Genomic DNA, 14,517 nt, shown 5'->3' with positions numbered 1-14,517 from the left:
GGACGACGTTGGGCCAATTGTGCGCTGCCCTATGGGACTCCCAATCACGGCCGGATGTGACACAGCCTGGAATTGAACCAAAGTCTGTAACGACACCTCTAGCACTGAGATGCAGTGCCTTCGACCGCTGCGCCACTCGGGAGCCCCCAATATTGAATTGTGTTTGGTTGTCAACACAACCACATAACTACATTTGAATTAGATGTATCTTCTGCTTGGACAAAATCAAATCAAACTTTAAATGCACTTGAGACGGAGACGTGAAGCCAACATATAAATTATTCATTTGTAGACAAACTGGAATTAAAGCCAGTCAGTGGCACAAAAGATACAGCTCCTTCAAATATTGATATTATGTTGCATTGACAACCAAACACAATTCAATATCACTTTCGCAAGACAGTACATAGACTATTAACTTGTTAACAAATTATATGTTGGATTTATGTCTCCAACTAAACCAAAAAATACAAATTCAAGAATAGGATTAAGCAAGTGGCTCAGATTAAACTATCCAAGTCTTAGATATCCTTGATATTTGGTTGCATTGTAAACCAAACACAATCCAATATTACTTTTGTAAAACAGAAAATAGACTAAAGTTATCTTACAAACGAATGTAATATTATTTATTCAACCTTAAAAATGAGCATCATCTATGACCACATTTTGAGGTTAGCCTATTGTAACTATAAATGTTGTTTTATGTAATCATAGAAAGCGTTCATGTTCAAGATGGCGTGCAAAGGTTGCAGGTCTATGTAAATCTTCACAATTTCTATAATGTAATCTGTACAGAATCTCCAACAGCATTGATCACTTGCACAATGTACATTTAATGTAATCTCAACTGTAATCCAGGTCATTTGGTTCTGCTATTAGATTAAGCACAGTGATAACACATTAAGTTGTTGCATAAGTACAAAATACCTGACATTGTTTTTCCATTGTTATTTGGTTGTGCTTTTAGATGGTTGAAAACATAGTGATTTAGGATTTCAACACACTTCTGGCTGTCTTTTTGACTGGGTGAAAAAAGGTTTCAATCCCATGGATCAACGTCTTCATTAAATATTACCCCATTTTCTACGTTGAAATGACGTGGTGTGCCCAGTGGGAAAGGATTATTGACCTTTGAACCCAGCGTTGATTGTTTATGCCTTGCTGTCTCCCTGACCTAATCAGTGGCCAAAGTCCTCTCTGCCTCTCACACAGACACAGTCAGTACTCTCAGAGTCTGTTTAAATGTGGACGTCTTCCTCTCAGACTAACCTGTGCAGTGACTTTCTCTGTCTACCAGGCCACCATGCTTCCCTGTACCCTATCCTTCCTCCTGCTCTTCATCTGCCTCTCCTCTGGGATGTCTGCTTCTCTGGTCAGGAGGACAAGCCGTGAAGAGGACGGCCCTCCTGTTCCTACCACGTTCAGGGTTAACACCTCTGCTGTTGTAGGTGTTCCGTCGGAAGTTGATACCGTGCCGGCAGGTGGCCCGGTCGTTGATACTGCTGAGGCTGAGGCTGTGGCAGAAGCCCTGGTGACACATGAGCCTGTTGCAGATGCCGCTGTAGCTGACGAGGGTGTAGCCGAGGAGCCGGTTGAGGACACCCCAGTTGCTGATGCTCTGGTAGCAGATGCCCCTGTAGACGCCCTTATCAGAACAGAAGAAGAAAAAGAGGCCCTGATAACAGAAGCAATGATTAAAGAGTTGTCTGCACAGGTGGAGAAGGAAGACCTCGCTGAAGAGACAGAGATTCAAGACGCCATCTTGAAAGAGTTGGCTGACCAGGAGACCCTTGGGAAGGCAGTGGAGCCCACTGAAGAGGCAGCAGACGCAGATGCTCCTGCGGAGGACCCAGGCAGCTCTGTGATACCTGTCTTTGAAGCCCAGGAAGAGGACTCTGGATGGGGTTTGGCTTCCGTCAGAGAGAGCCTCCAGGCAGCCAACGGATACTTTGACTCTCTTGTGGAACTGATGGGGGGACGCAATGGAGTGTGTCAATACAAGTGCAAATACGGTAAGGATGAGACAGTGGTTGTGTGTGTCTATGAGTGATTACAGTAACATCTCAGTCTGCCACCCTGCTGTTGCCATGTCAAGCCTGGCTATATACACCTAGGACGCGATTCAATCCGTATCGCAGATGTTCAGGCGCTATAGCACAATCAAAATTTAAAGGTCATTTCAGATTGAGCCGACATATGCTGTCTTTACCAGCGTTTACCGTGTGAATGCAGTCTCCGCAAATGCGGTAACATTGCCTTTAAACGTCAATTGCGCTATAGCGCTGAACTTCCGCGATGAATTCAAGCCCTGAATGTAACTAAAACCTAGATGCTGAATGTAACGAAATCTTGATGCTGACTGCTATCCTTGATCCAGTATAGAGTCAAACTTGATTTCCTAAATAACAGATCACATTGTAGCCATTCAGGCTATTACAAATAAAGACCGCCGGTTAGGCTTCTCTCTGTCTCCCCTCTGTGTTCATCTGTTTATCATACTTATGGTCAATAGTAATTGATTGAACTGTTTGGCTGTTTACCAACATGAGGCCCATTCGTCAATAGATGTATATTCTTATATTATCTATCTGTGATATTGATGAGAGAGGAATAGTTGAGGTCAGTGTTAACATGTTTACATTACATGTTAACTTTACATGAATAATAGATCACTTCAGTGAGTCTCAGTGATATAGATTGACCAGATGACAGAGGTATAGAACACATCAGACCATAGTTAGTACAGCATGACCTACAGGTTCAATTCCAATATCCACACTAGCCTAATACATTTCTCCATATCCTAAAGTTAAGGCTATTATGGATATCAGTAGAGTAGTACCATAAACTAGTATGGACAATGGAATTGGGATAACTAATAGAACTGTAAAATAGATATTTTGCCGAAGTACTTTTAAAAGGTCCCATCAATAAATGTCACCATAGAGTGCAGAACGTTCAATTTGTGATTACTGATAACAACCTCTCTTAATTAATATTTGAATCATCTGTACAAGGGTTGGATTAAAAGTTGTTTATATTTCCTTATCAGGTAAAACACCTGTGCATCGCTATGGTTACGTGACCCCAGAGCCCAACGGTTGCAGCTCCAACCTCCTAGGATTCCAGGTACCTGATAGTGTGTTTCCTGTCACTAACCACAGGCTGTTTATTATACTGTACTAATACGTAAACTGGAGCCTGCTGTTTATTCATACAATATATATTAGACTTTTAGGGCTGTATATAGAACCCTCTGTGGAAAGGGTTCTACATGGAACCCAAAAGGGTTCTACCTGGAGTCAAAAGGGTTCTCCTATGGTGACAGCTGAAGCCTTTTAAATTCTAGATAGCACTTCCTATGTAGAGTATACATCCCTATATAGTGTGTAAATCCCTATGTAGAGTATACATCCCTATGTAGAGTATACATCCCTATATAGTGTGTAAATCCCTATGTAGAGTATACATCCCTATATAGTGTGTAAATCCCTATGTAGAGTATACATCCCTATATAGTGTGTAAATCCCTATGTAGAGTATACATCCCTATATAGTGTGTAAATCCCTATGTAGAGTATACATCCCTATGTAGAGTATACATCCCTATATAGTGTGTAAATCCCTATGTAGAGTATACATCCCTATATAGTGTGTAAATCCCTATGTAGAGTATACATCCCTATATAGTGTGTAAATCCCTATGTAGAGTATACATCCCTATGTAGAGTATACATCCCTATATAGTGTGTAAATCCCTATGTAGAGTATACATCCCTATATAGTGTGTAAATCCCTATGTAGAGTATACATCCCTATGTAGAGTATACATCCCTATATAGTGTGTAAATCCCTATGTAGAGTATACATCCCTATATACTGTGTAAATCCCTATGTAGAGTATACATCCCTATATAGTGTGTACATCCCTATGTAGAGTATACATCCCTATGTAGAGTATACATCCCTATATAGTGTGTAAATCCCTATGTAGAGTATACATCCCTACATACTGTGTAAATCCCTATGTAGAGTGTATAAATCCCTATGTAGATTATACATCCCTACATAGTGTATAAATCCCTATGTAGAGTATACATCCCTACATAGTGTGTAAATCCCTATGTAGAGTGTATAAATCCCTATGTAGAGTATACATCCCTACATAGTGTGTAAATCCCTATCTAGAGTATAAATTCCTATGTAGAGTATACATCCCTATATAGTGTATAAATCCCTATGTAGAGTATACATCCCTATATAGTGTATAAATCCCTATGTAGAGTATACATCCCTATATAGTGTATACATTCCTATGTAGAGTTTACATCCCTATATAGTGTATAAATGTTTACATCCCTATATAGTGTATAAATCCCTATGTAGAGTATACATCCCTACATAGTGTATACATTCCTATGTAGAGTATACATCCCTACATAGTGTATAAATTCCTATGTAGAGTATACATCCCTATATAGTGTATAAATCCCTAATGTAGAGTATACATTCCTACGTAGTGTATAAATCCCTATGTAGAGTATACATCCCTACATTGTGTGTAAATCCCTATATAGTGTATAAATCCCTATGTAGAGTATACATCCCTTAAATAGTATATAAATCCCTATGTAGAGTATACATCCCTATATAGTGTATAAATCCCTATGTAGAGTATACATCTCTACGTAGTGAATAAATCCCTATGTATAGTGTATAAATCCCTATGTAGTGTAAATCCCTATATAGAGTGTATAAATCCCTATGTAGAGTATACATCCCTATAGAGTATAAATCCCTATGTGTAGTGTATAAATCCCTATGTATGTGTATAAATCCCTATATATAGTGTATAAATCCCTATATATAGTGTATAAATCCCTATGTAGAGTGTATAAATCCCTATGTAGAGTATAAATCCCTATGTAGAGTATACATCCCTATATATAGTGTGTAAATCCTTATGTAGAGTATACATCCCTATCTAGTGTATAAATCCATATGTAGAGTATACGTTCCTATGTCGAGTATACATCCCTACATAGTGTGTAAATCCCTATGTATAGTGTATAAATCCCTATGTAGAGTATACATCCCTATATAGTGTATAAATCCCTATGTAGAGTATACATCCCAATGTAGTGTATAAATCCCTATGTAGTGTATACAGCCCTATATAGTGTATACATCCCTATGTAGTGTAAATCCCTATATAGTGTATACATCCCTATATATAGTGTGTAAATCCCTATATAGAGTGTATAAATCCCTATGTAGAGTATACATCCCTACATAGTGTATAAATCCCTATATAGAATGTATAAATCCCTATGTAGAGTATAAATCCCTATATAGTGTATAAATCCCTATATAGAATGTATAAATCCCTATATACTGTATTAATCCCTATATAGAGTGTATAAATCCCTAACCTCCTTTGTTTTACAGAGACTGGACTCTGTTTATCCTTGCTCTTTATTACAAATGCCAAGTCACTCACCCACCATTGCACATTGTACCAAATGGTAGGTTGGCCCTCACTTTATATGCACAGAAAGATACATTTGTATGTGTTCATCTAGAAAGCCCTTTTGGGTAAACTCTCCTTCACCACCAGCAGTTACCATACCTGGTCTGCTAGGTGGTAGCTACTTAAAGTCCCCAGGACATTCACGGTATTAGGCAAGACTGCCTTCTCTTCTTGTGCACCAGACGCATGGAATAGTCTACAATCCATGCTTCATCTAGATATGTTAGTGCCACTGAATGAATTTAAAATATTGATGGGAGACTGTTACTGAGAAGTGTAAATGCTTTTTTTTAGGCTGGATCATGTTGTATTGTATTGTTGTATGTTATAATTATGTAATGTATTGATTGTTGCTGCCTTCTTGGCCAGGTCTCCCTTGAAAAAGAGACTCTGGGTCTCAATGGGCTTTTCCTGGTTAAATAAAGGTTAAATAAAGTATAGAATGTATAAATCCCTATATAGAATGTATAAACCCCTATATATAGAATGTATAAATCCCTATATAGAATGTATAAATCCCTATATATAGAATGTATAAATCCCTATATAGAAGGTATAAATCCCTATATAGAATGTATAAATCCCTATTTAGAAGGTATAAATCCCTATTTAAAGGTATAAATCCCTATATAGAATGTATAAATCCCTATATATAGAATGTATAAATCCCTATATAGTGTATAAATCCCTATATAGAATGTATAAATCCCTATATAGAAGGTATAAATCCCTATATAGAATGTATAAATCCCTATTTAGAAGGTATAAATCCCTATTTAAAGGTATAAATCCCTATATAGAATGTATAAATCCCTATATAGTGTATAAATCCCTATATAGAATGTATAAATCCCTATATAGAATGTATAAATCTCTATATATAGAATGTATAATCCCTATATAGAATGTATAAATCCCTATATAGAATGTATACATCTCTATTTAAATCCTATGTATTATCCCATACAGTTTGACATTGGCATCCCAGCCATGACTCAGTGCTGTAACCAGCTGGACAGTTGTTACGACACCTGTGGCTCCAACAAGTACCGCTGTGACTCCAAGTACCGCTGGTGTCTCCACGCTATCTGCTCTGACCTAAAGAAGAGCTTGGGGTTCGTGTCAAAGGTCAAAGGTGAGTTACTGTAGCCACAGGAGTATATACTCTCCTTCGCTCACTGACGTACGCACTCACTCACTCTCTTGAGCCGTTCTCTGCCGTTCTGCCCTTGAGCAAGGCAGTTGACCCCCAACAACAAATGCTACCCGGGCGCCGATGACATGGACGTCGATTAAGGCAGCCCCCCGCACCTCTGATTCAGAAGGGTTGGGTTAAATGCAGAAGACACATTTCAGTTGAATTCATTCAGTTGTTCAACCTTCATCCAGAAGGTTTCCCCTACCCCTTCTTCTCCCTCAATCAGCCAGTCAGTCAGTCAGCCAGTCAGTCAGTCAGTCAGTAGGGTTATTCCCCATGAAATATGTTACAGTACATATAACTGATGAAAAAAAATATTTAAACTGTAATCCGTTGTTACCAACAAAAATATTGTAATCAGATTACAGATACTTCTTAAAAACAAAATTATTACTTATAGGATTATTTTCCATTTAGAAAGGATGTTGGCGAAAAATCCTTTATCACGCCTTTCTGTTTTCTTAATGAGATCCAATTCAGGATAAAAAAAAGTGCAAGTTGAAGTTTGTTCCCCCCTAAGTGCAGCCAGGTCACCCATGATACAAGTCAGTATTAAACGTCCATCCATGTCTGTGGACGTCGGGAGATGAGGGGGAAACCGGCCACTAGAGGCAATAGTGAGCGCTGTTACCTTCAAGTAGGTTTGGGTAAGCATCTGCCTCTGGTGCCAAAGGTTGCATGTTCGAATCCAGCGACAGAAAGATGTTTTTGAGAATTTTGTTTTAAGCCCGTCTCAACCCTAACCCGTAACCCCTAACCACTAGCCTAGCCACTTAGCTAATGTTAGCAATAGCCACCTAGCTAATGTTAGCCACAACAAATTGGAATTCGTAACATTTCATACGTTTAGCAAATACGTGACATAATGTACGAATTGCAATTTGTAACATATTGTACAAATTGCAATTCGTAACATATCATATGAATTGTAATTTGTAACATATCATCCGAAATGTATGATGAACAGCCACAAATTAATACATACCATATCATACTAATTGGAGTGTCTCGGAGTTATATTTACTATGTTACGTCTACCCCTGAGTCCAGGTTGTTTCAACTCGAAGCAATGAGCCCAATCAGTCCGTGATAACAAAATCATAAACAGAGTAAGCTAATAAATCCTTATATTTGGGGTTATGTTCAGGTAAAACAGTTTGGCTAATCTATATTTCTAAGTCCTATTCTTGAAGATCAAGGGGTATAAAATATTAGAGTAGAAAGCAATGGAGAAAAACTATTAGGCAACAACAAACTTAATCCCCTCTAGACAACTTCCTGGACAAAGCGTTTCACTGTATTAGTGAAGGTGTAAACTTGGCAGTAGAAAAATTAAACAGTATATTTGACCTCTCAGCTTCTCTATAAAATAAAAAAATGTCAGACAACCTAAGAAAATGAACAACAATGACAAATGGTTTGATGAAGAACGCAAAAACCTAAGAAAGTAATTGAGACCTATCTAACCAGAAACATAGAGACCCAGAAAACCTGAGTCTACACCTTCACTATTGTGAATCACTAAAACAATACAGAAATACACTACAGATAATGAAGGAACAGCACATCAGACATCAGCTCAATGTAATTGAAAAATCCATAGAATCTAACCACTTCTGAGAAAATTGGAAAACACTTAACGAACAACAACACAAAGAGTGATCTATCCAAAATGGAAATATATGGATAAACCACTTCTACAATCTTTTTGGCCCTGTAACAAAGAACAAACAGCAAAAACATAGACATGATCAAATACAAATCTCTCTCTCATCATAACCCCTCTCGCTCGCTCTCAATTCAGTTCAAGGGCTTTATTGGCATTGGAAACGCATGTTAACATTGCCAAAGCAAGTGAAGTAGATAAACAAAAGTGAAATATACAATAACAATTCATAGTAAACATTACACTCACATAAGTTCCAAAAGAATAAAGACATTTCAAATGTCATATTATGTCTATATACAGTGTTGTAACAATGTGCAAATAGTTAAAGTACAAAAGGGAAAATAATCTCTCTCAATCCTAACCTTCTGTATCTCTCCCCCGCCCAGCCTGTGAGACTGTAGCAGATGCTCTGTACAACACAGTGTGGACGCTGGGCTGCAGATCCTTCATGAACAGCCAGAGGGAAGCATGCTACTGTGAGGGTGAGGAGAGGGACGAGCTGTAGAGAAGCCCAGCTGGGACACAACACTACTCAACACGAGAGAAAGCTGGGAGGAGAGGGACGAGCTGTAGAGAACATACAGGACAATATCCTCTTGCATGGATCATCATTGGAAAGGGTGCTTGGAACTCAACATGGATTCATACAGTGGGACTTCACACCGCACAAATGAAAATATGACTTTATTATTAACATAGAAAATATAACACTTTTCTATGACAACATGAAAACAGACAGAGGCTTTACGCTTGATGAGGAAATCCCTAACCAGACTTTACCAACCAGTTAATAGTGGTTATTACTGTATGTAGAATAAAATATGAACATTATGTATCTCCACTTCTACCTATTTCTTTTTCTCAAACTGACAGCGGATAAATACTCATATTTATATTTCAAATATATTTTCAGGAAAAGACTATGACTCCGTTAGCATATTACTGTGTTATTATTTTATTAACATACCTCAAACCAAAAAATCCTGATAGAGAGAAGACCTTTCAGTCAGTATCATATCCCACATAAGAATACAAATGTACCTGCTAATGGGGCAATTTGATGCGCACGTTGCACGAAAACAAGCTGATGTCCACAAACGGCAACCTATTCCCTACAAAGTGCACTACTTTTGACCACGGCCCATGAGGCTCTGGTCGAAAATAGTGCACTATGTGGGGAATAGGGTGTCACACACCCAAAATAACCTAGTCTAACACAACACAAACATCAGTTAGTTGGACCTGTGCTGTTACTGACAGGCTACTTCTACAGCGCTGAAATAAGTGTGTTATGTTTTGATGTATGTTATTATGTGTGTTGCTGTCCATTGACTGTTGGGGTTATCAGGCTTTTTTGTTACTTTTCTATGAATAAATGAATAACTAATTATACAATTTTGATGTGTTAAGTTCACTTAAGGTACTGTAGGTTCAATAGTGGTATAGAGTGGTGGTATACAGTAGTGGTATAGAGTGGTGGTATACTGTAGTGGTATAGAGTAGTGGTATACTGTAGTGGTATAGAGTGGTGGTATACAGTGGTGATATACAGTGGTGGTATACTGTAGTGATATACAGTAGTGGTATACAGTAGTGGTATACTGTAGTGATATATAGTGGTAGTATACAGTAGTGGTATACAGTAGTGGTATAGAGTGGTGATATACTGTAGTGGTATAAAGTGGTGGTATACAGTGGTGTTATACAGTAGTGGTATAGAGTGGTGGTATACAGTATGTGGTATACTGTAGTGGTATAGAGTGGTGGTATACAGTGGTGATATACAGTAGTGGTATACAGTAGTGGTATAGAGTAGTGGTATACAGTAGTGGTATACAGTGGTGATATACAGTAGTGGTATACTGTAGTGATATATAGTGGTAGTATACAGTAGTGGTATAGAGTGGTGGTATACAGTAGTGGTATAGAGTGGTGGTATACTGTAGTGGTATACAGTGGTGGTATACAGTGGTGATATACAGTAGTGGTATACTGTAGTGATATATAGTGGTAGTATACAGTAGTGGTATAGAGTGGTGGTATACAGTGGTGATATACAGTAGTGGTATAGAGTGGTGGTATACTGTAGTGGTATAGAGTGGTGATTTCTAGTCACGATACACTACACATGTTTTCAGTTAATACTCTTCAGGGTTTTTCATTTAGCTCCATGTTCTTTATTAACCTGGGTGCCAGTCTTTCTGCTCTCTTTATTAACCTGGGTGCCAGTCATTCTGCTCTCTTTATTAACCTGGGTGCCAGTTCTGCTCTCTTTATTAACCTGGGTGCCAGTTCTGCTCTCTTTATTAACCTGGGTGCCAGTCGTTCTGCTCTCTTTATTAACCTGGGTGCCAGTTCTGCTCTCTTTATTAACCTGGGTGCCAGTCGTTCTGCTCTCTTTATTAACCTGGGTGCCAGTTCTGCTCTCTTTATTAACCTGGGTGCCAGTCGTTCTGCTCTCTTTATTAACCTGGGTGCCAGTTCTGCTCTCTTTATTAACCTGGGTGCCAGTCGTTCTGCTGTCTTTATTAACCTGGGTGCCAGTTCTGCTCTCTTTATTAACCTGGGTGCCAGTTCTGCTCTCTTTATTAACCTGGGTGCCAGTCGTTCTGCTCTCTTTATTAACCTGGGTGCCAGTCGTTCTGCTCTCTTTATTAACCTGGGTGCCAGTTCTGCTCTCTTTATTAACCTGGGTGCCAGTTCTGCTCTCTTTATTAACCTGGGTGCCAGTTGTTCTGCTCTCTTTATTAACCTGGGTGCCAGTTGTTCTGCTCTCTTTATTAACCTGGGTGCCAGTTCTGCTCTCTTTATTAACCTGGGTGCCAGTCGTTCTGCTCTCTTTATTAACCTGGGTGCCAGTTCTGCTCTCTTTATTAACCTGGGTGCCAGTCGTTCTGCTCTCTTTATTAACCTGGGTGCCAGTTGTTCTGCTCTCTTTATTAACCTGGGTGCCAGTTCTGCTCTCTTTATTAACCTGGGTGCCAGTTCTGCTCTCTTTATTAACCTGGGTGCCAGTCGTTCTGCTCTCTTTATTAACCTGGGTGCCAGTTGTTCTGCTCTCTTTATTAACCTGGGTGCCAGTCGTTCTGCTCTCTTTATTAACCTGGGTGCCAGTTGTTCTGCTGTCTTGTCAAGCCAAACAAGACAACTCTATAAGAAGTTGGCAAGAGAGCATAAACAGACTGGCAGTCAGGCTAGCTCTCCATACATCGGTTATATACTGTAAATTAGACTATGTTTATCTATGGATATTACATATGTTTTTACTACACTTACAGTGCATTCGTAAGGTATTCAGACCCCTTGACTTTTTCCATGTTACAGCCTTATTCTAAAATGGATTCAATTGTTTTTTCCCCCTCATCAATTTATACACAATACCCCATAAAAAAAGCAAAAACAGGTTTAGAATGTATTTTAATTTTATTTTTGTACACAGAAATATCAGATTTACATAAGTATTCAGACCCTTTACTCAGCACTTTGTTGAAGCACCTTTGGCAGTGATTACAGATTCGAGTCTTCTTGGGTATGACGCTACAAGCTTGGCACACCTTTATTTGGGGAGTTTCTACCATTCTTCTCCACAGATCCTCTCAAGCTCTGTCAGGTTGGATGGGGAGCGTCGCTGCACAGCTATTTTCAGATCTCTCCAGAGATGTTCGATCGGGTTCAAGTCCAGGCTCTGGCTGGGCTAATCAAGGACATTCAGAGACTTGTTCCGAAGCCACTCCTGCGTTGTCTTGGCTGTGTGCTTAGGTTCGTTTTTCTGTTGGAAGGTGAACCTTCACCCCAGTCTGAGGTTCTGAGTCCTCTGGAGCAGGTTTTCGTCAAGGATCTCTCTGTACTTTGCTCCGTTCATCTTTCCCTCGATCCTGACTAGTCTCCCAGTCCCTGCCACTGAAAAACATCCCCACAGTATGATGCTGCCATCACCATGCTTCAACGTAGGGATGGTGCCAGGTTTCCTCCAGATGTGACGCTTGGCATTCAGGCCAAAGAGTTCAATCTTGGTTTCATCAGACCAGAGAACCTTGTTTCTCTTCTTCTGAGAGTCTTTAGGTGCCTTTTGGCAAACTTCAAGTGGGCTGTCATGTGCCTTTTACTGAGGAGGGGCTTCCATCTGGCCGCTATCATAAAGGTCTGATTGGTGGAGTACTGCAGTGGAAGATTCTCCCATCTCCACAGAGGAACTCTGGAGCTCTGTCAGAGTGACCATCAGGTTCTTGGTCACCTCCCTGACCAAAGCCCTTCTCCCCCGATTGCTCAGTTTGGCCGGGTGGCCAGCTCTAGGAAGAGTCTTGGTGGTTCCAAACTTTTTACATTTAATAATAATGGAGGCCACTGTGTTCTTGGGGACCTTCAATTCTGCAGAAATGTTTTGGTACCTTTCTCCAACTGTGGGACCTTATATAGACAGGTGTGTGCCTTTCCAAATCATTTACCACAGGTGGACTCCAAGTTGTAGAAAAATCTTAAGGATGATCAATGGAAACAGAATTCACCTGACCTCAATGTCCAGTCTCATAGCAAAGGGTCTGAATATTGATGTAAATTAGTTATTTATGTAAATAAGGTATTTATGAAAATAAGGTATTTCTGTTTTCATTATTAATACATTAGCAAAAATGTCTAAAAACCTGTTTTTGTTTTGTCATTATAGGGTAGATTGATGAAAAAAAGGGGAATTTAATACATTTTAGAATAAGGCTGTAACGTAAACAAAATGTGGAAAAAGTCAAAGACACTGGATAAACCAGTATATTGGCATGAAATAAATCTACATTTTCTAACCTTTATATTTAACTAGGCAAGTCAGGCATCTACATACAGGCATGGCCTGTAAACAAGTCATCAGGCTTGAGAAAGGCATCTTGCAAAACTCACTGACCTAGTTAAGGATCTGTCATCTTGTAGCACGACTGACACATTGCAATACCCCAGCTCCTCAAGCCCTTCAAACGATGTCTTATAGAACTGCCAATCACTTTAATGTGAGGAGATTGTGCTAGAGGGCCAAGTGGCTAAGATATAGGAATGCGTTTCAAATGGCACCTATTCCCCTATGGGCCCTGATCAAATGTAGTGCACTATATAGGAAATAGGGTACGATTTGGAACGTAAGCATACATAAACATGGGTGTACTGTATTTACCAGACTGCAGTGTGACAGGGAGACTGACATAAGAGAGTTAGAGGATACAGTGTATTACTGAGGGATGTGTGGCCTGGCCTACATCAATGACTTGAAAGTCTATACTTGATTTGACTATTTGATTTGGTTTAACCAGGAGAATCTCTGAAAGTTCTCTTGACCTTTTGAGTTGTGTGAGTGGTCATGGTAAATTAGTGACAGAGAGAAAGACTGTGGTGGATGTCATCATGTCCTTTCAGACTGAACCACTAGGCCCCTCAAACTCAACTCTGGACCTAGATGCCAGTTCCACTGCTTTCCCCCATAGTTCCCCTCTAATCAGGGACTGATTTAGACCTGGGACACCAAGTGGGTGAGATGAATGATCAGGTAGAACAGAAAACCAGCAGACTCGGGGGCTGAATGGGTCCTCACACATAGCATTATTGATTCTGCAGTCCTTCACGCTATGGTCTGGTGGTGGTGGTGGCCTGGTGGTGGCCTGGTGGTGGTGGTGGTGGTGGCCTGGCGGTGGTGGTGGTGGCCTGGCGGTGGTGGTGGTGGTGGTGGTGGTGGTCTGGTGGTGGTGGTGGTCTGGTGGTGGTGGTGGTCTGGTGGTGGTGGTGGTCTGGTGGTGGTGGTGGCCTGGTGGTGGTGGTGGTCTGGTGGTGGTGGTGGTCTGGTGGTGGTGGTGGCCTGGTGGTGGTGGTGGTCTGGTGGTGGTGGTGGTCTGGTGGTGGTGGTGGTGGTCTGGTGGTGGCCTGGTGGTGGTGGTGGCCTGGTGGTGGTGGTGGTGGTGGCCTGGTGGTGGTGGTCTGGTGGTGGCCTGGTGGTGGTGGTGGTGGTGGTGGTGGTGGTGGCCTGGTGGTGGTGTTCTGGTGGTGGCCTGGTGGTGGTGTTCTGGTGGTGGCCTGGTGGTGGTGGTGGTCTGATGTCTCAGTCTGGCAGAATGTGTATGGGTCCTCCACTCAGGAGACAATGCT

At 40.5% G+C, this 14,517-nt stretch overlaps 1 protein-coding gene across 1 annotated transcript; it reads left to right on the top strand.

Annotated features, from left to right (window-relative positions):
- The first annotated feature begins 1,177 nt into the window (after positions 1-1,177).
- Positions 1,178-9,231, top strand: pla2g12b (phospholipase A2, group XIIB). The gene is made up of 4 exons (XM_014157957.2): positions 1,178-2,015; positions 3,056-3,132; positions 6,503-6,668; positions 8,787-9,231. The coding sequence occupies exons 1-4, from the start codon at positions 1,307-1,309 to the stop codon at positions 8,903-8,905; spliced, it is 1,071 nt and encodes a 356-aa protein (XP_014013432.1). The 5' UTR covers positions 1,178-1,306; the 3' UTR covers positions 8,906-9,231.
- The last annotated feature ends 5,286 nt before the right edge of the window (positions 9,232-14,517 follow it).

The sequence above is a fragment of the Salmo salar genome, chromosome ssa19 (genome assembly GCF_905237065.1).
Source record: "Salmo salar chromosome ssa19, Ssal_v3.1, whole genome shotgun sequence".
Taxonomy (NCBI): Eukaryota; Metazoa; Chordata; class Actinopteri; order Salmoniformes; family Salmonidae; genus Salmo; species Salmo salar.
This window is presented reverse-complemented; position numbering and strand designations above follow the sequence as displayed.

What these genes read in the sequence shown, in the direction of transcription:
- pla2g12b (XM_014157957.2), top strand. Translation starts at nt 1,307, where the DNA reads ATGCTTCCCTGTACCCTATCCTTCCTCCTGCTCTTCATCTGCCTCTCC. An exon ending in CCAACCTCCTAGGATTCCAG is followed by an intron (nt 3,133 to 6,502) that starts GTACCTGATAGT and finishes TATCCCATACAG; the next exon opens with TTTGACATTGGCATCCCAGC. An exon ending in GTTCGTGTCAAAGGTCAAAG is followed by an intron (nt 6,669 to 8,786) that starts GTGAGTTACTGT and finishes TCCCCCGCCCAG; the next exon opens with CCTGTGAGACTGTAGCAGAT.